Source organism: Lynx canadensis, chromosome B1 (genome assembly GCF_007474595.2).
Source record: "Lynx canadensis isolate LIC74 chromosome B1, mLynCan4.pri.v2, whole genome shotgun sequence".
In the NCBI taxonomy this organism is placed as follows: Eukaryota; Metazoa; Chordata; class Mammalia; order Carnivora; family Felidae; genus Lynx; species Lynx canadensis.
This window is the reverse complement of record NC_044306.2, coordinates 22,627,362-22,652,586: the sequence shown is the minus strand read 5'-3', so window position 1 is coordinate 22,652,586 and position 25,225 is coordinate 22,627,362. Positions and strand designations below refer to the sequence as shown.

Here is a 25,225-nt window from a genome sequence, read left to right as displayed (position 1 = left end):
TTCTCCTCTGTGAGAGGACAATTTCAAGAGAATTAGTAGACAAGCCACAGACTGGGAGAAAATGTTTGCAGAAGACTCCTAAAGGACTATTATCCGAAATATAAAAATACTCTTAAAAGAATAAAAACACAAGCCAACTAAAAAATGGGCCAAAGACCTTGAAAGACACCTCACCAAAGAAGATATACAGATGGCTGATCAGAATATGAAAAAAATGCTTCACATGATATGTCATCAGGGAAATGAAAATTACGATGGTAATGAAATACCACTACACAACTCTTAGAATGCAAAAAAAAACAAAACAAAACTGAGAACACCAAATACTGACAAGGACATGAAGTAATAGGAACTCTCAGACATTGCTGGTAGGAATACAAAATTGTACATAGCTGCTTAGGAAGAAAGTTTCTTCACAAAACTAAACAGATTCTTGTCATATGATAGCAATCACTCATTGTAGTATTTATCCAAAGAAGTTGAAAACAATATCCCCGCAAAAACCTGCACAAAGATGTTAATAGCAGCTTTACTCATAGCTGCCAAAAACTTGGAAACAACCGTGATGTTTTTCAGTGGGTAAATGGATAAACTGGTACATCCAAACAATGGAATGCCATTCATTCAGCTCTCAAGACATGAAATCAGCTCTCAAGACATGAAAAGACATGGAAGAAGCTTAAATGCATGTCACTAAGTGAAAGAAGCCAATTTGAGAAGGCTGTATACTGTTTAATTCCAACTGTATGACATTCTGGAAAAGTCAGAAATCTGGAGACAATAAAGATCATTGGTTGCCGGGAGTGAGTGATGAGAGATGAATAGGGAGAGCACAGGACTTGTAGGGCAGTGACCATACTCTGTAGATATTATAATGATAGGTGTGTGTCATTATACTGTAGTGCAGACCCACAGAATGTACAATATTATTAAGAGTGAACCCCGAGGTAAATTGTGGAATTGGATGATATGTTCATTCATAGTAAAAAAATAACCAAAAAACAAAACATACCATGCTGGTTAATGATGTTGATAATGGGAGGGTCTGTGTATGTGTGAGGGCAAGGAGTGTATGGGAAATCTCTATTTCTCCCTCCAATTTTGTCATAAACCTAAAACCTAAAACTGCTGAGAAAACAAACAAACAAACAAACAAAACCCCAAAGTCCTGGGGAAAAAAATCCCAGGTGATTTTTTATTCAAGTGCTCGGGGAACAATACTCTGAGAACTGAATTTGCATCTCTGTGTTTATATGTAGCCTAGCTGTAGTTGTAACCTGTCTCTTACTATCTCTGAATTCATACTCTTCTGGCTCTGATAATTACTGAGCATAGAACAGAGCTAAGATGATTAAATTCTGTTCTTCAGATTCATCAAATGAAACAGATAAAACTAGTACCTGTATTACAAGGCGTTGTGGAGGCCAAATGATCTGGGTGTAGATGTGTAAAAGGGTTCTGGCACATGGTACACCTCGATAAATGTCACTGATGATGGTGATGCTTTTCATGAAGTAGAAAACACCTAATCTGCATCTCATGGAATACAGTTTTTTTAATCTTAGGTCTGCCTTTTTGATTGATTCCGACAAAGTTTTCTCAAGGTTGTATGTATTAGGCAGACATGAAACCAAAGCATAGAATTTCTAAAGAATCCTGTAGGATTTGAGGTGTGAATTAATGCTTCCCTGATTTCAACTTGTTAGTTTTTATGACAGATGTATTCGTTTATTCAGCAGACAATTTGGATATTTTAATGATTCCTGGGCAAGTTATCATGAACAAGATTTACATAGTTTTGAACTTGATCACTTGTTGTTTGTATTCATCATTTAACATTGTAAACATTTCCCTAATGGATGGACGTATCTTGAGACGGCCTTAAGCCTTTCTGCTCATTTTTACCCTTTCCAAACACTGTATTGCTTCATCCATTTTTTCATTCATCTGTTAATTCTTTATTGTTAGTTCTACAAATATTGATCAAATATATATTACAATTTTCGTATCTATACTGTGTGTGTATAAACTTAAGAGAACAATGGGTGAGTCAGTTTATTACTGCATTGTGTGTCAGTCTTCTTCTGATGTATACAACCTTGAAGCATTTATATCTTGTTACCATTTTATTATTTATTTATGTAATATTTATTTTGAGAGGGAAAGTAAGCATGAGTCAGGGAGGGGAAGAGAGAGAGAGAGAGAGAGAGAGAGAGGGAGGGAGGGAGGGAGAGAGAGAGAGACGAAGAGAGAGAATCCCAGGAGCCCAGTGCAGGGCTTGATCCCACATACCATGAGATCCTGACTTGAGCCAAAATCAAGAGTCAGTGGTCAACTGAGGCACCCAGGAGCCCCTGTTGTTACCAGTTTTAAAAGAGAGCAAAAAGTTTACTGAGTTGTAAACTGGTAACTATGCATATATATATATATATACAATTTAATATCTCGTATATCCATATACATTTTTGCCTTGAGATATGTGTCAGAATCACATGTTTCATGTTAGTTATTTTCTAAGGAAAGGTAATCTACTTAGGACTGAGAAAGAAAAAAAAAATGCATAGGAAACATGGAACATGTTCACCAAGTAGTCAGTTATGCCAAGTCAATTACAGTGTAGTAGTGAACTGTTGGTACCTCAACTCTTCAGAAGCTTTGGGTTTATTAGTACATTTCAGTATATTTAGTAGAATCCTAGGTGTGTATAGCACAGCCAGAGAAAAATCACCCTGTAAAAATGTTTGTACAGGGCGCTGTTTACCAGTTTGTTTTTCTCTTCAGGGTATCAGAACCATATGTAATAGGCAGTTCTACTCAACCAGATCTGTCTCCATATATCATTATCTATAAAAATTGATTAATTAGGGGTTTTATGAAGAAATACTTTGGAATAACTTTGCAATATAGATTTATATACAGACATAAGTTGTCATAAATATATCACTCTAAAAGGCATACATTGAGATTTTGATAAGAATCTGTTACTTTCTAGAAAGTTTGGTTAACATTAAAAAGAGAAACCATGTTTCTTAAAAAAATCCCTTCAAGGACATTAAAGATAAAAATTACTTTCACCATGGGAAATATGTTAAATATCTACAGCTACAGATTAATAATCCCTTTTAGTTTTACATAACCTTTTAAAAGGGGTTATAATACTAAAAAGTTACGGTATTTGGATTAAGTGGTATTTTTTCTTGTTCCTGTAATAAAAAATTGAGAAGACTTAATATAACGGAGTTAACAGAAGCATGCCCTGCGGCTATTGCCTAAATCTTCCTGGATGCTTTGATGCAACTTGAGTGCCCTCTTCAGGCTGCATTTGAGTATATTAGAACAATTTAGAATGTCCTTTGAATTGGTAAAATTGGGCCTCTTCCATTCCTGTGAACTACCAAAACAAAAAAATATTTTTTTAGGTAACAGTTAAGTGCTTGTAGCTTTTGTGCTCATCAATTTTGAATTTCAGATGGCAGTGAGGTCTGAAGTGTGCTGAGCACTGGTGAGGTCTTAATTTGGTTGTTAGTCTAAGCTGACATAGACATATGCAAGAATCCAGTGAATTTCTTTGCCATTATTAGTTTGGATTTCTCTATTTACCTATTAAGCTTTAAGGAGTTGGAATATGGGGCTGAGGGATAACGGAGCCAAGTTTAGAGAAGTCAGTTTATGTTATTGGCACACATTCCCTCTAAGGAGTCCTTTTCACTTTGAGTAGATATCATTAATGTTGAAATATGTATTTCTCAGGCTCACTGAATTATTTTTAATGACAGACAGATCTGTTCACTGATGCTCTTGCTACTGAATTGCACCCAACAGAAAAAAAGCCCCATCTACCCTGTCAGTATTAAATTTTCTCAAAGTACTGCATTTGTGTTGAGAAAGTATAATTTGCTTGGCTTCCCTGCAATTCTGTATTACAGCTAGATATATCCTTAAGTAGAAGCAACCTGTCTAGAAAATTTTTTGATTACTTTGGTGCTCTAGGTTCCAAAGGAGAATGTGTAAGAAATACGTCATCATTTCATTTATGTACTATTTTAATAGCCTCATATATTTTCCCAATTAGACCAGTATAGTAACATTCTAAGTCCCTTCCATTTATTTTCTTCCCCTCCAATATGCTGTACACACTGTTGCCAGATCCTGATTTTTAAATTAGTATTTTGCATAATCCACTTTTTTCAAAACACTCATAGTTGTTCACTGTTTATAGAATAAAATCAAGGTCCTATTTATCTTTCTACTGAAAGAAAGCTTCCAATCTCTCCTTAGTTTCGAACATGAAGCTTATATTCTGTTATTTGAAATGCATAATATACATTTCAGACTGGGTAGTCCTTGTTTATAGTGCATTTTCTACCTTAATGTTCTCTTCCTATCCTTTTGATTATAATTTTAGTCCTTCCATTCTCTTTGAATTTTTCACATTCACACTTTATACAACTGCTCTAATCTGTGATCTCATTCTCCTCTACATATATATATGGCACTTAAAATCTGCATTCTTTTTTTAATATATAGTTGATCTCTGAACAACACATGAGTTAGGGGACTGACCCCCACACAGTTGAAAATCTGTGCATAACTTTTGACTCCCCTAAAACTTTACTAATAGCGTACTGTTGACAGGAAGCTTCACCTATAACATAAAGAGTCGACTTACAAGTATTTTATATGTAACATGTATTATATACGGTATTCTTAAAATAAAGCTAGAGAAAAGAGGATGTTATTGAGAAAATACATTTCCAGTACTGTATTATATCCAAAAATTTGCATATAAGTGGATCTTTGCAGTTCAAATCCATGTCGTTCAAGGGTCAGCTGAATGTATTTACTTATGTGTTAGTGTGTTTCTGTTCATTTCTCTAAGAAGCTTCTTAAAGGTGGAGATTGTGAGTTATACTTCTTTATTATTGCAGCGTATATTAAAATGCTGAATAAACATCATTGATGATTTAGATCTAGATTCCATATTTGCATATGAAATTAACATGAATTATGTTAGATGATGTTAGATGTTAGATGATGACTTAGTCATTATATTAGATGATGTTCGATGATGATTTAGTCATTATAACCTTTCAAATTATGACTACCATTCCTTTGGGAAATACCATGTATTTGTGATGGTAACTTAGAATTTAAAGTATTTCTTCTTTTTCTTCCCAAGACCACCAATAGAGTGAAGTAAATTGGTCTTAAAAGAGACATTAACCTGTAATGTAAATCTCACAAAGTGGGCTTTTAGTCCCTTTAGAAGTCAGAAACTTAAATGTAGTGATATTTAGTTTTAGAGCATATATATATATATATATATATATATATATATACATACATATACATATATATATATACATATACACACATATATATATATACACATATATATATACGTATATATATATTTAGGAAAGTATGTTATCACCATCATCAAACCTTTGTTAAATGACTGTTCTGTACTAGGTCCTAGACATTGAACAATCAGTGCATAAATACAATATGCATAAACAGAACAGATATATGCATTAAATAGTGCTATACATTAGCTGAGAATTTCCATTTCAGGCACTTGCCTTAACAAGCATTGTAGGTGTAGAGATTTGAAGTGACTTCTGAAGGAGAAGCAGTTTTTAAGCAAGCTTTGAAAGAAAGAAGGACAGTCTAAGCAAGAGATTTAAGCTCAAAGAATGAACATGGATGTCATAAAACAGAGAGAGTCTTTAAGTGTAGACTGTTCATATAGACGTAGGCCATAGATACAAGTTGTGGCCAGGAGGATCTTGTCTTCGTTCTGCCCATTGTCTTCATTAGATAGGCAATGGGAAGCTCCTTAGGATTTGAGAACATAGGATAAAATCTACAATTGCTACTTGGGAAATTTAATTGAAAAAGTGGATTGATACGGATACAGAGTTAAAAGGCAAAATTAATTCATCCTCTTTGACTCCTCAGTACTCTGTCACATAATCTTGCTTTATTTTCTTAGGGTATATTTGATGATCTGAACTGTTGTGTATACTTGCATGAGGCCTCTCTTTCCCCTTGGATTGTATTCTCCTTAAGATCAGAGCCCTTGCTCTTATATTAATTTTTGGTGGCACTAAAGTATATTTGTGTAATGAATTAATGAGTGAATGAATGTATGTACATTCTAGTAGGTCTGGGCTTAGGTTACAACATTATGAGGGAAAGAAACTCAACATTATCCCTGTCTCACATCATCATTCTATAAGATACTGTACACAGATGTTGAATAGTAAAATTTGATTATTTTCTTCCTGCATTATTTTTCGGAATGAAGCATTTTCATTTCTTAGAATAGCATCGTCCCAAGAATGCAAGTTTTTGCTGAGATGCTGTTTTTCTGAGTTTCATTTTTCTGAAGTTAAAATGTTCTTCTGTGTAAAAATACACTGTTTTTTTTTTAATTGCAGTGGTACCTGTTTGATTTTTTTTTTTTAAGGTCGCATTGTCCTCTTGAGTTTTATTGGCATGCAAAGATGTTCAGACATACTTAATTGTTGCTGCCAATTCACTGTGTCAAGTGCTTCTTTAAAAATCAATGGTGAATACTTTCCAGTAATATTATATTCCATATGACAAAAATCAAATCAGATTTTAGTACTTATGCTGGTTTTTACTGGTTTTATTGTAGCAGTGAGGCACTGCTTTAAGTAGATGAGGGAGGGCACAGGCTGTGTATTCCTCTCATAAACAGAGCGCATGTCCTCATTTATGCCAGAGCTCCTTTTTGCCTTTTGGTTCTTTCCCTTGTTAGGCCTTTGTGCTTGCTCTTCCTGCCGCCTGAAATCTTTATTCTCCAGCTCGTTTCGATAATGTGTTCTTCTCATCCTTGGGACCTGAGCTTCAGAGTCACTTTATCTGAGAAACCTTTTAGGACATTCCATCTCTGTAGAGCCTCCACTGTTTGCTGCAATACCAGTTCCATGTGCTATGTTCTCAGTGTATATGGAAAGTTTAATTTGTCACTTGGTTGTTTATTATGTCTCCCCACTAAAGTATCAACTTCCTGACAGCAGAGACCTTGGAGTTTAGCTCATTCAGTGTCATTAAGTCCTCAGTAAGTAGTTTTGCAGTGAATTATACTAAAGTAAATCTTATTTAACCACCAGAGCTTTAAAAGATTATGACCATTTCCATTGAACATATTTCTGCCTACTGAGCCCAGTGCAGCCTTAGGCCGATCCTTGCAGTCGTCTGTGTTTGTACTATGGTCCAGTAAAAAGATGCCCTGAAGGTCTTTATGCTGACCTCAGATTATAGAGCCCTGTTCATATTTAGCCCTTTTAAATACGTATTTTAATAACAGCAATGTTATGTGCTCCTTGTTAATAATAAAAGAAAGAAAAAGCCTAAAATGAACAACTACACTCCCTAGTCTTTGCACTCATGTATTTGTATACTTGGCTATGGGCAATCACTATTATTTCTTTGGCTTTTCTTCCTCTTGTGGTTTTTTTTTTTCCCTTCATATATCTAAATGTTATAACAATATTTCATACAGCATACTTGTCTTGACATTTCTTGCTATGATAGGTAAGGATTTAACTCATTTCTCCCCTTCTTCTTTTATTATTGTAACAATAAATAGCATCCTTTTATTTCTTGTCCACTAACTAGAGATGACATCTCTTGGTTCCCTCATTTGTCATATGAAGATTAGCAAACACACCCTTTCTTGTTCCTTCTTTTCCTTCCCTTTTACCTACCAAATCTTGTTAATTGTACTTTCATGTTTTCAGAGTTGATACCATTTACATTCTATACTATTCAAAATAATTAACCTTTCTCATTTCCATTAATCAAAATTATGATACATTTTAATTTGCATTTTATTTAGACCTTTTATATTCATTTTCTTATAGTTTTTCCTGGAGTAAATATGTCTTCCATACTATGGTCTTAGTATCTTCCAACTTGTACTGATTCTGATGACTGCTTAGAATCTTTTCATTTTAAAGTCCAATTAAATTTCAGTTCTAATTTGTACTTCATAGTTTCTTAGTTGGATCACAGCTTTCTTAGACATCTTCTACCCTTCCTACCTTAACCATAATTCTGGTTGCCCTTTTCCGTTTCTTATAGTATTCCTATCATACTCTTAAATTTTCTTATTTTTTCATTCATATTCCCTTTCTACCATTTACACCCTAAGTCAATTTCATGTTTCTTACATCTCTGAGAACATGTTTATTTCAAACTTAAAATTGGTTTGATATAGAATTATACGTTGAAAATAACATGCTCTCAACACTGAAGGAATTGTTCCATTATCTGCCAATATCTAGTGCTGCTAAATACTAGTCCAAGCCCAGTCAATCTCATTGTTTGTCACTGTTGCATTTTTTTTTTTTTTTTTTTTGGTCAGACATTCTTTTTATCTATAATGATCTAAAATATCACAGTATGTCTGGGTGTCTGTCTTTTCCCATTCCTCTTATGCAGAACCTAGGAAGTAATTTTAAGCGTGGAGACTTAGTCTCCTTTAATTGTATTGTGTCTCCAGAAGTATTTCCTCCATGCTCGCTTCTTTTTCTAGATCTCCTCTGAAAGTTGAAATTTGGGGGTTATATCTCTGGGCCCCTTCCTCTTTTCTTTTTCCAAATGTAGTCCACCTGTGAATTTTTTGTTTTTTGAATTTTATTTAACTCTATCTTCTTACGTTGGTATTTAATTTGAACAGTCATATGTTAAATTTTAAATGCTGTCCTTTACTTTCTTTGTTCCTTTTCTGTGATACCATTCTGTGTGTGTGTGTGTGTGTGTGTGTGTGTGTGTGTGTGTTTGTTGAATACTGTTGGAAGAAGCAGTCTGTCAGGGGCCCTGAGGATCCCTGCATGTTTTTACCTGTTATGCCAAGAAGGCATAGGCTTGGCTGCTCTTTTCCTGGACATGTACAGTGAGAAGCCTTAAGGAAGGAAATAACGTCTTCCACTGAACAAAGCACATTTATTTCATTTATTATAAAAACAGTAAGTGCCTCAAACTTGTTCCTCTCCTGTAACACAGTTAACTGTGTGCTGGCATTCATGAGGGACCCTTTGTGTCACTGGTAAGATATGGGGGCAAGAGGAACTGATGCTAACAAACACGAAGTAATAAAGTCCTTTGTCTCTGACCCCGCCGTCTCATCTTTTTCTGCCAGCATCCATGAAACGGTAACAGGGTAGCTTGTTAGCTTGTACATAAGACAGTTTCTTCTGGAATCTGTTTTGTTTTTTAAATCATGTCAGGTTTTCCTCAAATATAAGGTGATTTTTTTTTTTTCATTTCGCTGTAGAAAGACTAACATTGGGACTGGTTGGGAGTGGGGCAGAAGTTTGGGTCTTCTGTTCTCTATAAAGAAATTTAATTATCTCTATTTTGAGTTCCATTTCTTATCTCCAGACTCTGCTGCTTCTTAACCCAGCACTTTTCCTAACTCTTTCCTGCACTGCAGTCTCACTTTGTGATTGTACCCTTCTCCATCAAAACTTTGCCACTAGCTTTCTGTTTTCCAGGTACTTCAAGAAATCTCTTATCTGCTGCTGACTGTCCTCCAAGTCTTTTATGTTATGATGAGATTGTGCATTTTTATCTCTTCCATTTTGGGGAGAAGAAGAAGACAAACTCCTTTCTTAATTATATGGAGGGAACACACTTTTTTAAAAAAATGCTTCAATGATCCCATGTTGCTTTTTGTTTCTAGACTGTGGCTACGTCCTTCTAGTAATACTCCAACTGTACACTTAAATATAAAGCTTTGATATCCGGAAAATCAGCAAAATGTCCAACAGAAATTCAAAATAGGAATGACTATTATTCATAGAGGAGGGCTTATTTGTGGCATTTGGTTCGGCCACCAGACAAGTTTTTGCTGACTTACGGTAATTTTGAGTGTAATTGCATTTTTAGATAAATGGAATATATAAAGATGCAGTATAACTGCATTTACAATTTAAAACATGCCTATTTTTTTGTCTCTGTTAAACTGAATTGCTAATATTATTAAAATCTGCTTTATGTTTTTTACTAAAAGTCATTCAAAGATTTAAATTATATATATGTATATATATATATAGGGGATGCCATAAACTCTAGAATAAGAGTTGTCGCTTATTTATTTATTTTTTATTTATTTTTTTTTTTAATTTTTTTTTCAACGTTTATTTATTTTTGGGACAGAGAGAGACAGAGCATGAACAGGGGAGGGGCAGAGAGAGAGGGAGACACAGAATCGGAAGCAGGCTCCAGGCTCTGAGCCATCAGCCCAGAGCCTGACGCGGGGCTCGAACTCACGGACCGCGAGATCGTGACCTGGCTGAAGTCAGACGCTTAACCGACTGCGCCACCCAGGCGCCCCGAGTTGTCGCTTATTTAAAGGGCCATGCCAGGCTTTCAGTCCACACAGTTTCCATTACAACTACTCAACTGTGTCCTTACACAGCACAGTAGCCGTCATAGCAATATGTAAATGAGTCATTGTGGCTGTGGTGCAGAAAACCTTTATGGACAACGCAGTATGAATCTTACATAGTTTTCAAATATCCTGGACTATTTCTTCTATTTTTTTTTTTACAACCATGTAAAAATATAAAAATAATGCTTGCAGTATGTGTAGAAATTAGCCAACCCATGTGTTAGAATTACCTGTTTTACTAACAGCTTTGTTAGTGCTTGAGTGCTGACGTGTTTTTACTCTGCCCCATTATCTTTATCAGGCAAGCTAATGAAGAATATCAAATACTGGCTAACTCCTGGCGCTATTCGTCTGCTTTCTGTAACAAACTCTTCTTCAGTATGGTGGACTATGATGAGGGGACAGATGTTTTTCAACAGGTAAAGAGTTGTTTCTTATTTTGCTACTATATATGATAGAGTTGGTTATGGTCGGTACATTTTTGTTTGCCAAGTAAAAATACAATTCGTTGAATAAGTCAATAAATACAATGAGTAGTTGTAATAAATCGTGTGATGGGATTAAAGTAATTTTAGCCAGTATTATCTTTGTCAGTGCACAGTTTTTTCTATTAGTGTGTGTGGTTTAATTTTTTCGTTGTGGAAGAAATATGTCTTTTCATGTATATAGTGGTGGTTTACATCCATTACCCTTATTTTGATATTTAACTGTATTGGGCTTAGGTGATATTTTGCACCAATTTTTGAAATTTTGTGTAAATTCAATGTAATTTTTACTTAACCCTCGCTGCTTCTAGTGTGAAAGATACCGAGAACTTTACATGTAAAGTATTAAATATTTATTTAAAAGTGTTCTCTGTGGTGGACTGAATTGTGTCCCTCCCATAACCCCAAAGTGACTGTATTTGGAGATAGGGCCTTTAAAAGGAGATAATTAAGGTTAAATGAGATCATAGAATGGGACACTAATTCAATAGGACTGGTGTCCTTATAAGAAGAAAAGATACTAGGAGAATACGTGCACAGAGGAAAGGCCACATAAGGACACTCCAAGAAGATGACTGTCTGCAAAAAAGCAAGAGAGGCCTCTTTAGGAAACAGTTCTACTGCTGTCTTAATCTTGGTCTTCTAGCCTCCAGAGCTGTTAGAAAACAGATTTCTGTTTTTCAAGCCACTCAGTCCATGGTATTCCGTTACGGCAACCCAGGCAGAAGAATACATTCTCATTTACATAGTCTTCTCTGTAGAGCAAGGTAATGAATTGTGGCGTAAGGATGCTAGTGGTCATGACTTTTGTCATGGTTGTGCCATCATCTTTCCTAAACTCATGTTCCAAGCACTCTTTGAAATGCTTAATTTGTATTCTTTCATTTAGTTTCACAATGATCCAATGAGAAAAATATTGTGATCTCCATTTCACAAATAAGGAAGTTAAGGTATGGGGAGGTTGCTTAGCTAAGTTTACAAATTTAGTATCATTTAGGGCTAGAATTTGAGCTCAGCAGTCTGGCTCCCAGGGCTCTAGTTCTTAATTATGCTGTTATCCTGCGCTGATTAATATATTTATATTTATACCGCATGATCAGTGCCTTTCAAATGTAAAACTTATGTTAGTACCTGGCATTGACTAGTTTGGTCTATTTTATTTTTCTCATATGTGACATTCTTTGGCTTAATACTTTACCAGGTCATAGAAAAGCACTTAGTTTTGTAAAGAATCTAGATCACTAATTATAAATGGGCCATTAGTAAGTAGTTTTGCTTGTTTGCTTCCAGATTGATTATTCATTCCTCTTTGTCAGTTTCCACTTGAATGAGAGAAATTCTCTCTTTACCTTCAAAACCCTTTATTCTTGGTCATTCCTGTTAGGTTTCCTTACTTACTTTTCCCCTATAAATTTATTTTGCTTGTGGGATGTTTCTTTTTGTTCACCTGTTCAGCAAATATTATTGACTGTCTACAGAGCAATGGATGCGAGAGAAACACACACATAGCTCTTACCCATAAAGAGATTATGGATCAGAGAGCTGATAATAATAGTAATAATATAATAATAAAAACATATAGAGGCACCTGGGTGACTCAGCTGGTTAAGCATCTAACTCTTGATTTCAGCTCAGGTCATGATCTCACTGTTTGTGAGTTCGAGTCCCATGTCGGGCTCTGCTCTGACAGTATGGAGCTTGCTTGGGATTCTCTCTCCCTCTGCCCCTCCTCTGCTCGCTTGCTCTCTCTCTCTCTCTCTCTCTCTCTCTCAAAATAAATAAATAAACGTTAAAAAATGCCTATGTACAGATCTTCTTCAACTTATGATGGGGTTATGTCCCAATAAACCCATTATAAGTTGAAAATATTACAAGTAAAAAATGCATTTAATACACTTAACTACTGAACCTTATAGTTTAGCCTTACCTTAAATGTGGTCAGAGCACTTACTTACATTAGTCTACAGTTGGATAAAATCAGTTAACACAGTCTGTTTCCTGTTAAAATGTTGAATATCTTTGTAATTTATTGAATATGGTAGTGAAAGTGAAAATCAGAATGGTTATATGGATACAGAATGGTTGTCACTGTATCAGTTGTTTACCCTCATGATTGCATGGCTGACTGAGGGCTGTGACTCACCGCCCTTGTCCAGCATCAGGAGCTAGTATTGTATTGCATATTACTAGCCCACAAAAAGATCCAAGTTCAAAATTTGAAGTACAGTTTCTAATGAGTGTGTATTACTTTGGTACCATTGTAAGGCCCAAAAATTATAAAGTTGAACCATCGTTAAATCAGGGACCGTCTGTAATTTCAAATAACATTAATGTTATTTACAGGTCTCCGTAGAATCTCAGGAGAATTGACCTTAGAGATAATCAGTTGAAGTGCTGTTCATTATTAGGAAATAGTTGTCCAGGTCTGATCTGATGGCTAGAGCAGAGGCTTCAAGCCCAAACATCTACTCTGGCCAAGTTTGTAAATTAAATGAAGAAATCAGATTGGATTAGCTTAATTTCATTGTGGTATGTTTATTTACATATATTCTTGATATATTGAACACATTTGTTCTTGACTTGCTTAATTACTTATGTTTTCTCCTATTAAAACCAAGTCTTGGTCTTTTTTTTTTTTAATCTTTGATGGAAATACTATTTCATTTTTCTCCTAACTGCTGTAAGAAATAAAGCCAGTAAAACACAGTGGAACTAACTATTGGTCTCATTATTGAGGAAACAATATGGTGTGGATGAGGACTACAGCAAAGTGGAGAGGATAAACTTGATCTCAGTGAGAGAGATAGAGCTCATTTGAGCTCTGTTGAGCAAATGCAGGCCACATGTAGCTGGAGCTGTTTTTTCAAGAAGGAATCCAAATATGAATTTTTATAAAGTTTGGCATAGATAGGAAAATTGACATAAAGATTGTGTTTAATTGAAAAATTTCCTCAGGTTAATTTTTTTTCAGCTGAATTCTGACTATAGAACTGCTTTGTCTTTTCTAAACCTAGCCCCTTGCTTAGCAGTAAGAGTTATTTTAAAATGCATAAAAGTTGTGACAGTTAACAATTTTTATGGGAAACTTTAATCTAAAAAATACGGAAGTGCACATTTTGCTTTACTGAGAACTACTAAAAGATTTTCAGTGCCATGTTTCTTTTCTTACTAACTGTTGACCCACATTTTGTTGAAGTGCTCTTTCTAAAGTGACATTTTAAAACACTGTGCTGTCTGAAGATAATATTATCATGAGTGCTAAAACTTGGCAATTCCTGGCCTACTGGGGACTTGTTGGGAAAGTAACGTCAGCTCTATGTGATTTCTGTGTAATGCTCGTGGGTATGAGACTGATGACAGACCAGCCAGTTAACGATGACGATGTGTTACAAGCCCCTGTGGACCAGCAATAAGATTTGTGTTGTACTCTGCTTTGTAGCCTTGGGAAATTTGTACATTTTAATGAAGGTGAAAGCTTTGAATTATATGCTCTTTTTAAACTCTAAAGTGTTTAGATATTCACCTTTATTAGGAATTTTCTGATTGTTCCAAGTATAGAGACTTTTTACTTGGAATCTGTTATTTACATGTTGGCTGTCGCTCTCTCTTGTGCACCCATCACGGAAACGCACATAAACACGTCTGGAGTGGGAAAAATCACAGAGAAGAAAGCAACTGGTGACTGTTTTGTGCTTTTTAACCAGTGTTACTAATATCCATAACATGCAGGCCCACCGCTGGTACTGCTGATTCGTCACTTTGATGTCAGCTGCCATGACAGTTTTTGCTTTTTCATTCTCATTATGGGGAAATGCTGAGCTATTGGCCAAAGAAGGCCAAAAGTCTCTTGGCCTTCTATTTGAGACATTTTTCATAATTCCTGAGCAGTGAGAATTTAATTTACATAATTGTTATAGCTTGTTACTCAATGCAAATTAACCTGCATTTGTTTTAGATACCATATTCTTAATAAGCACCATTTATATTAAGGTAGTGTTCTGTTCAGTACAGTTTTCGAATGGAATTACCTGTAGAAAACAATTGGGAGATATAACCATTTTAAGACAGTTGAATTAACAGAGAAGTTGAATAGAAGAAGACTGTCATTGTGGATTTCTCCTGTAGTCTGGTAAATTTAAGCTGTTTGGAACAAAAATCTTAGTTTCTTATACCCTCATTTTTAAAAGTCTTTAAATTTTTAATAATTTAATAATTTGACATTAATTCTATTATGCATTTATATTTTTCATCAAATGCCAGTATTTTTCTTTAATAAACTGGGTAAGTGAAATAGTACGATAAGTGTGCAGGTTCAGAGAACTTAGCCGAATTCACAAGTTCTTTTTCAGTCAGTAGCACATTACAGTGAGTAAACACAGTAATTAAACTCTGGAAAGCCACTTGGATCTTCAGAATATATGCTCTTTCCAAAACTCATGCAGAAAAAATAACCCATAAAATGTTCGATTAATGATATGTAAAGATTGTTGGGATATTATATTTAGTATTTCTTATCTGATGTTTTTCAGCTCAACATGAACTCTGCTCCCACGTTCATGCATTTTCCTCCAAAAGGGAGACCCAAGAGAGCTGATACTTTTGACCTTCAAAGAATTGGATTTGCAGCTGAACAACTAGCAAAGTGGATTGCTGACAGAACGGATGTTCATGTATGTTTTTATTCCCTGCAGTTTTAATAAGAGGCTAATTAGTTTGCTTTGTTAGAGCACTGTAATAAGGCCACAGGATTTTTAAAATTACGCTGTACAACATTTTTTCTTGCTTAGAGAAAACTGTCTGATAGCTGTAACCTGAACTTTGACTGAGTTAGGTGAATTTAAGTGGCCGTTTAGAATAATGGTACACGGATACTTTAAGAACCATTAAAAAGTACATGAGTTAGTCACAAAGTAATTTCAGAGGCTAAAATATATATGGAACATTGTTCAAAGGTATTAAGAAATTCTAATTAAAAAGATGTGTAATTTTTATTTAGCTTTTGGGCAAATAAAAATGATACAGTACTCACTTTTCATGAGCCATGTGAAAAATACTCATATATGCTGTTCTTGGGACTGGAATAACTATTTTAAGAGCGTGTGTAATGTCTGTCTTTTAAGTAATGTAACTTTAACAATTCCACGTCTTAACCTAAGGACATAATTAGGGATGATTCAAATACTTAGCCATAGAGACTTTAATTAATTAATTAATTAATTAATTTATTTATTTATGTGTGTATTTTTTAGAAATATTTTAAAAATAACATTCATTGTAGTAGGAAAAAACTGGAAATAAGTTACATACTTAAAAGATAGAGTAGTTGAATGTACTGTAGCATGGACAGCAATGATCTGCAAGTACATATGACATCAAAAGAAGCCCAAAGTGTAGGTTAGAAAAACAGTATTTATAGTATGATCTGTAATTTTGTTTTAAACCATAAATAGGAGTGTGGATATGTAGACTGTTTATTCAGGAAGTAAACAAACCAAAATCTTGATGGTAGTTAATGTCTATGTGGAGGGCTCAAGGCTGCTTTATTCCCAGTTCTCACCAGAATTTTCTAGAGTGAACAATTACAACCAGTACCTTTCTTCTAAAATATGTAACTATATCATAGGGTGTAAACACATTTATTTCTTAGTCAAGATGGGTGTCTGTCATCACTGTTAAATTATTTACATCATGGGTTTTAATGATATTTTGGCAACTAAACCCATTTTCTTAACTCTTGACATATTTTTTAAATGTTTTGGCAAATATTCAGTTCTGCAACAGTATCCTGTAGTTCGTACAAGATACTAAGGGTAATATTGCAGAAGTACTATTAGTTCTTTATAACAGTTGCTGAATTTTAATCAGAAATGATCCTAACTTGTTGATCATACCTATATGTTAAGTTACTTGATAAATATACTTTTGTTAAAAAATCTATTTGAGGGGCACCTGGGTGACTTGGTTAAACGTCCGACTCTTGATTTTGGCTCAGGCTCCTGGTCGTGGGACTGAGTGCCACTTCAGGCTCCGTGCTAAGTGTGGAGCCTGCTTAAGATTCTCTTTCCCTCTCTCTATGCTTCTCCCCTGCTTGCGTACATTCGCTCTCTTCTCTCTCTCTCTCTCAAAAAAAAAAAAAAAAAAAAAAAAAAAAAAAAATATATATATATATATATATATATATATATATAGATACACACAATTTTTTTCTGAAGGTGAACTGCATTTCCTGAGAAATAGGTAAGAACAGTACAGATAACACCTTCAAAGATTTACATTGATGTAATATTTTTATTTGAGCTGCTATCCATATTCTGGTCAGTAGACCTAATAATAGCCTACGGTAACATTTTCATGCCTTCAATACAAAAATCCAGTCTAGAGTTAGGTATTGCATTTAGTTGTCAGGATTTTTTAGCCTCTTTTAATCCAGAATATTTCCACTGCCTATCTTTGTCTTTTAAATACATTGACATTTTGAATCCTTTTCCATTTTTTAAATAGAATGATCCTCATTTGATATGCCTGATATTTATTTTTTCTGATATTTGTTTATGATTGGATTCTATTTATGCACTCTCAAACACAATACTACATAGGTCATTTTTTGTTCTAATGACATCTTTATGCACATGATAACTGTCTGACCCTCAATGATCATGTTTAATTCTGGTCAAGGTGTTTTCCATTTCTCCCCTGTATAATTACTGTTTTCTCCCTTCTCCTTTGTTGTTAGTAAGTTGTCTGTGTGGAGACACCTTAGATTAAAGAAATATCCTGCTCCTCATCAAAATTTTCTGCTGGATCCAGCATCCACTGGTCATATTACTCTGATTCAGATTTTACTGTGATGGTTGCAAAGTGATGATCCAATTCTGCCTGTCCCTCCGTATTTCTGCTTGGCCTTCAGCATTCTACTCTGAGCAAGAGACTTCCCCTCCTATCAATCAGTCAGTCATTGGTAGGGGCTCATAAGTTGAATTTTTCTACAGTGGTTTATAAGTTATTACTACGCTTAAATGTTTTGGTGCTAAAATTGTTCTAGATTTGACCATTGGGATCTTCTTATTCTGGCTCTTATGTCTGTGTGACATCTTTCCATCATTTCCTTTTAAGCATTTTCTTACTTTCCTGACGTAGCCATATATTTCAGGCTTATCTGCCTAATCTGCCCTATGTGGCACTCAATTAGCCATCTCTCCTCAGAGTGTTCATTTTTTTTAGTGAGAAATGTTATTAGAAGCAAGATCTTTATGTAATTTGAAATCATGATTTTATAGAAATGCATTCTACTTTTTAAAAATAGTTTTTATGCTTGTGGTGCCTTGGTGGCTCAGTTGGTTGGCATCCGACTTCGGCTCAGGTCATGCTCTCACGGTTTGTGAGTTTGGGCCCCGCATTGGACTCTGTGTTGACAGCTCGGAGCCTGGAGCCTGCCTCAGATTCTGTGGTCTCCTTCTCTCTCTAACCCTCCCCAACTCTCCTTCTCCCTCCCTCCCTCCCTCTCTCTCTCTTTCTCTGTCTCTCTCTCTCTCTCAAAACTAAATAATAAACATTAATTTTTTTTTTTAAATAGCTTTTATGCTTTAGTGGGCACCATCAAGAAAATGAAAAGACAAGCCACAGAAGGGAAGAAAATATTTGCAAATCATTTTTTGATAAAGGACTTATATAGTATGTATATAGGAATCTTATAACCCAGTAATAAAAAGTCAACCCAATTACAGATGAACAAAGAATCTGAATAGACATTTCTGTGAGGAAAATATGCAAATGGTTAATAAGTACATGAAAAGATGCTCAGCGTCTTTAGTCATGAGAAACCTGCAAATCAAACCTACAGTGAGATAGTGTCTCATACCCACTAGGTTGGCTGGGATCAGTAGTGAGAAAATATATTGGTAAGGAAGTGGAGAAATCCGAATTCTCATTTACCCCTAGTGGGAATGTAAAATGGTGCAGCCTCTCTGGAAAACAGTCTGTCAGCTCTTCAAATCAAGAAACATAGCGTTACCATATCACCCAGCAATTGTACTCTTAAGTGTGTACCTGAGATAAACGAGAATATGTGCCCACACAAGGTCTTGTCCAAGAATGTTTATGGCAGCATTATTCACAAGAGCCATAAAGCAGAAACAACCCAAATGCCTATCAACTGATAATGGATACCAAGTTTTGTTGTATCTATACAATGGAGTGTTCAGCCATAAAAAAGAATAAAGCACTAAAACATGTTACAAGAAGAACCTTGAAAACATCATGCTAAGTGGAAGAAGCCAGTTGCAGAAGAACACATTTTATATGAAAAATCCAGTATAAGGGAAGTCTGTACATGCAGAAAGTAGATTCTTTGTTGCTTAGGTTTAGAGGGTAAGGGGCATAAGACGGTTTTGCTAAAGGGTTTCCATTTGACCTAATCACAATATTCTTATACTGACTTTGGTGATGGTTATGCAATCCCTTGAATATACTAAAAACCATTGAATTGTACACTGGGTGAATTTTATGGTATGTGTATTATATCTTGGTAAAGATGTTAAAAAAAAAAAACCCTTAACATGTTGAAGCTGTTAAAATGCCCCAATTTGGAATAATACATGTATTACACCCATCTCATCCCTACCCTGTACTAGATGATCCCATCTTCCATAGGTGAAACACAGCAATTCTGGGTTGAATATAAGTCATGTTTGCATGTGTGAACTATATGCATCTAAAGCAAGTCTTTTTACATAGCCACGATGTTGGAAACCGTTTTTGATTTGTAAAGAGTAAAGGGAGTATTAGTTCCACGTGTGAAGAGGAGGGTTTCATCTTCCTAAAGTTTGGTGTTGAAAATTGGAAGGACTAGAATATGGTCAAGATAAAAACACTTTTACTGAAGTACTTTTTTCAGCTCATAAAACTTTTGTTGCATGTTTGCAGATTCGAGTCTTTAGACCACCCAACTACTCCGGCACCATTGCTTTGGCCCTGTTAGTGTCACTTGTTGGCGGTTTGCTCTATTTAAGAAGAAACAACTTGGAATTCATCTATAACAAGACTGGTTGGGCCATGGTGTCTCTGGTATGTTGTTACACTATGCTTTTTCCCTTTATTTCTTTGTATAATATTGTAAGTTGTATGGTTGTTGGTATTCAACAAAGGTGTTAAAGTAATTCAGTAGGGAAGAAACAGTCTTTTCTTACTGGAAAATTATGCTGGAACAGTGAAATATCCTCATGTGAATAATGAATCATAAGTTTTAGCTCACACCACATATAAATTTACTCAAAATGGATTATTGTTCACCATATGTAAAAGCTAAAATGATAGATCTTCCAGAAGAACACAAAATCTTTATGACACAAAAAGCACGGACCATGGAAGAAAAAATAGTAAATAGCACTTAATGATGATTTAAAAGTTTGTTCTTCAAAAGATACTGGTAACAGAATGAAAAGACAGTCCATAGAAGCAGAGAACACATTTGGAAAATATATGTGTATGGGACATGTATCTGGAATATGTAAAGAATTATTGCCACCCAGAAGACAGAATCATGGTTTTAAAAAATAAGACAATCTATTTATAGGTAAGATGGCATATATACATGCTAACCTTTCTCTCCCACTGAAGAACTATAAGCCTGGAGAGAATGCAAAGCTCATCAGGTATTTGGTGTTTCTAAAAAGTAAATGTTAGCAAGTAGATCAGGTAAGAATGCCAGTATTCAAGATGACAATTAGTAAATAAAAAATTATCTTCCTTTTGTTTTGTTTTTTTCCTTCAGTTGAATTGGGGCAGTTTGGAAGAGGCATATATGTAGGAGGTAATTCTAGTAGATCTTGTTTTTTGTTGTTGTTTATTTTATTGTTTTTCTATTGCTCCCCAATTGTCAAGCAATCCTGTGGCAGGACAGTAGGGGCAATGAAAGCAGTTGGCAGTGGGAAACTATAGAAGCCAAACTCTTAATGAGAGGAAACTTTCTCAGTCTGTCAAAATTTACAGGACTGTACACCAAAGAATAAAAAGTCAGTTTTATTGTTTAATAATTCAGAAAATAAATAGGCAAAAGATTTGAAGTGATGCTTGACTAAAGAGACGAGAAAAAGGGCAGAGAAGCACACCAGTTCAACATGCCAATTAAATGGTAGTGAACCTGTATCTTCTGGCTCGGATGTTCTCGTGGTCCAATAAAAGTTTGAATTTTGTACACTGATATATATCCCGTAAGCCACCTAAAGCAAAGTGATAGGACCCTGTTAAAGAAAATATTGAACTTTGAAGCCTCTAAGTTAGGGTTATTTATTTATTGATTAATTGTTTGGTTGATGTACTTGTAGGCAAAATTCCCATGTTCTGCACTGTGGGGATAAATAAATTGAGAAAGAGGTTATAGTCTTCCATGGCTGACTGCTGACTAGCCATCCTAATCTCTCCTTAATTTGAGACATTATGAGGAGATTAAAAGCTTGAAGGCTATGAAGGGCCCTTGTGGGGTCCTCTGTGGAGACCAAGATGTCAATGTTGTAAAATAAGGGTGTGCAATTGGAAAAAAAGGGGAAGGTGGCTTGGTTAAACATGTAGCACAAATATACCCTTTCAGAAAATTGCTGTATTGAGACCCCACGCTGCTGAGTAGAACACTGTATAAATCTAGAAACAAAGTAGACTTTTTGTTTGTTTGTTTCTTTGCCACCTACAAGGACAGTACTTCCCTGCCCCACCCCCAGCTTTACTGAGGTATAACTGACATATAACATTGTGTGAAAGCTGAGGGTATACAACTCGATTTGGTACCTGTATATATTGCAAAATGATTACCATAATAAGGTTAATACTTCTATCACCTCGGATAATTTACCTTTGTGTGTGTGTGTGGTGAGGACATTTAAGATTTTACTCTCTTAGAAATTAACTATAGTCACAGTGCTATAAATGACAGTCCTGGAACTTACACATTTTATAACTGGAAATTTGTACCCTTTGATGAACATCTCCCTGTTTTCCCTACCCTACAGCCCTTGGAAATCACCATTCTACTCTCCCTTTCTTAAGATTCCACATACTAGGGAGATCACACACTGTTAGCCTTTCTCTGTGTTATTTCACTTGGCGTTGCATTCTCCAAGGCCATCTCTGTGTTGCAAATGGCATGATTTTTTTTTTAATGGCTGAAATGTAGGGTGTGTGTGTGTGTGTGTGTGCGCGTGCATGTGTATACACACACATACACATTTGTATATATAATGTGATTAATCATTAATCTAACAATGAACACTTAAGTTGTTTCTGTGTCTTGACTGTTGTGTAAAATGATGCAGTGAAAATGGGGATGCAGATCTCTCTTCGAGATAAAAATGTGGTTGCCTTCAGAAATACACCAAGAAGTGAGGTTGCTAGATCACATGGTAGTTGTATTTTTAAGTTTTTTAAGTTTAACCTCCATACTGTTTTCCATAGTGGCTGTATTTTTTACATTCCCACCAACAGTATATAAGAATTCCTTTTTCTTCATCCCTGCCAACACTTGTTACCTCTTATCTTTTTGATAATTAATAGGTATTAGATGTTACTTCATTGTGGTTGTGATTTTCCTTTCTAGGATGATTAGTGACTTTTGAGCCTCTTTTTACATACTTGTTGGCCATTTTTAGGTCTTCTTTGGAAAATACCTATGCAGGTTTTGTGCCTGCTTTTTAACTGGATTTTTATTTTAGTTGTGTGAGTTTCTTATACATTTTGAACTTAACTCCTTATCCAATATATAATTTGCAAATATTTTCTCCTATTCTGTAAGTTGCCTTTTCATTTTGTTGATTGTTACCATTGCTTTGCAAAAGCTTTTTAGTGTAATGTATTCCCATTTGTTTATTTTTGCTATTGGTGTCATATTCAAAATATCGTCAAGACCAATGTTAAGGAGGTTTTTTCATATATTTTTTTCTAGGAGTTTTATAGTTTTGTGTCTTAGGTTTATGTCTTTAACCCATTTAAGTTTTGTGAGTGGCATAAGACAGGAATCCATTTTCATTCGCGTAAGTGTGAATATCCACTTTTCCCAGGACTTTTTGTTGAAGACACTATGCTTTCTCCATTGAGTATTCTTTACTCCTTTGTTAAATACTCATTGACAATGTTTGTCTGAGTTTATTTCTGGGCTTGCAATTCTATTGCAGTGGTCTGTATGTTTTTATGACAGTACCATTCAGTTTTATTATTTTTTAAATTTAAATCTTAGTTAACATACAGTGAAATATTGGTTTCAGGAATAGAATACAGTGATTCACCACTTATATACAACACCCAGTGCTCATCACAAGTGCCCTCCTTAATACCCCGCACCCATCTAGCCCATCTCCCACCCAACTTCTCCCTCCGTCAACTCTGTTCTCTGTCTTTAAGAGTGTCTTGTGGTTTATTTCCCTCTCTTCTCTTCCACTCACTTTCCCATATGTTCATCTGCTTTGTTTCTTAAATTCTACATATGAGTGAAATCATATGGTATTTGTCTTTCTCTGATTTATTTCACTTAGCGTCATACATTCTGCATCCATCTATGTCATTGCAAATGGCAATATTTCCACCCTTTTTGATGGCTCAGTATTATTCCTGTGTGTGTGTGTGTGTGTGTGTGTGTGTGTGTGTGTGTGTACACTATATATATACTATTTGGTATATACCAAGTATGTGTGTGTGCGTGTGTGTGTGTGTGTGTGTGTGTATGTATATATATATACATCTCCAAACTGTACAGAGAGCCCAAATGTCCATCGACTGATGGATATAGTATACATACTACCATCAGTATACCATGGATATATATACACATTACCATCAGTATACCATGTATATACTGTGTGTGTGTGTGTGTGTATGTGTGTGTATATATATGTATGTATGTATACATACACACACACACACACACACACATACAGACCTACCATCAGTCAGTGGACATTTGGGCTCTCTCCGTAGTTTGGCTGTTGTTGATTATGCTGCTGTAAACATTGAGGTGCATGTACACCTTTGATTCTGTATTTTTGTATCCTTTGGGTAAATAAAGGTGCATTTGCTGGATTGTAGGGTAGTTCCATTTTTAGTTTTTTGAGGAGCCTCCATACTGTTCTCCAGAGTGTCTGCACCAGTTCCTACCAACAGTGCAAGAGAGTTCCCCATTCTCCACATGTTCTCTTGGTTTCCATTTGTGTGGAATATCTTTTTCCATCCCTTCTCTTTGAAATTATTTGTCTCCTTGACGCTGAAGTGAGTGTCTAGGGGGCAGCATTTAGTTGAGTCTTCTTTTTTTATACCTTTACCCACTCTATACCTTTTGAATTACATTTAAAGTAATTATTGATAGGTAAGGACTTATTAATGGCATCTTAATGGTTTTCTGGCTAGCTTTGTAGTTCCTTCCTGTATAAATTGATGCTTTTTTACAGTCGTTGCTTTGATTCCCTTCTCTTTTTCTTTTGTATGTTTTGTATAATTTTGTTTTGTGGTTACCATGAGGCTCACATAAAACATCTTAAAAATATAATAGTCTATTTTACATTGATAATTTAACTTCAATTGTATACTAAAACTACCTTTTACTTTTCCCCCCACACATATCTTCATTCTTGAGGTCACAGTTTACCTCGTTTTATATTGTTTGTCATAGGTTTTCATAAGTTATTTAAGTTATTAAATATTTAAGTTATTAACATGCTACCATAATATAGTATTAGAAAATTATGAATTTGAGTATATATTTACCTATGCCAGTGCTTGTTTCATCTTGTGTGTTGCTAATAAGTCTGTTAATTTTGGCATTTCTTACAAGGCAGGTCTAGTGGTGATGAACTCCACTCCTTATTTGGAATTTTTTTATCACTGATTCATTTCTGGAGGACAACCTTACTAAGTAAGATATTCTTGGTTGATAGTTTTTTCCTTTTAGTATATTTAATATATCATTCTACTCTCTTGTCTTACAAGGTTTCTGATAGCTTAAGGGTGGGTTCACTTGCATGTGATATTTTTTTGTTTCTGTTTTAAAAATTCGCCATATTTAATTTTAGACAGTTTTATTATAATGTAATTTGGAGAAGATCATTTAGGGTTGAAATTTTATGAAAACCTATGAGCTTCAAGAACTTGTATTTTCAAACGTCTCCCCACATTTGAGGCATTCTCACCCATTATTTCTTTAATCTTTCTGCCCCTTTCTCCCTCTCTTCTCATTCTGAGACTCTAGTAAGATAGGTTTTTTTCACTCTTTGTCATTTTTTTTTGTCACTGTTCTCTCCTGTCTAGATAATTTCAAGTGATCTGTCTTCTACTTTGC

The 25,225-nt window shown here is 35.1% G+C and overlaps 1 protein-coding gene across 5 annotated transcripts in view; it reads left to right on the top strand.

Annotated features, from left to right (window-relative positions):
• The window catches only part of TUSC3 (tumor suppressor candidate 3), a 600,786-nt gene that overhangs the window by 466,493 nt on the left and 109,068 nt on the right, over window positions 1-25,225 (top strand). For all 5 annotated transcript variants that reach the window (XM_030312238.1, XM_030312239.1, XM_030312236.1 and 2 more), the window contains 3 exons: window positions 10,731-10,848; window positions 15,444-15,584; window positions 19,837-19,977. In XM_030312238.1, the coding sequence (XP_030168098.1) occupies window positions 10,731-10,848; window positions 15,444-15,584; window positions 19,837-19,977 (400 nt within the window). The remainder of the gene's footprint in view (window positions 1-10,730; window positions 10,849-15,443; window positions 15,585-19,836; window positions 19,978-25,225) is intronic.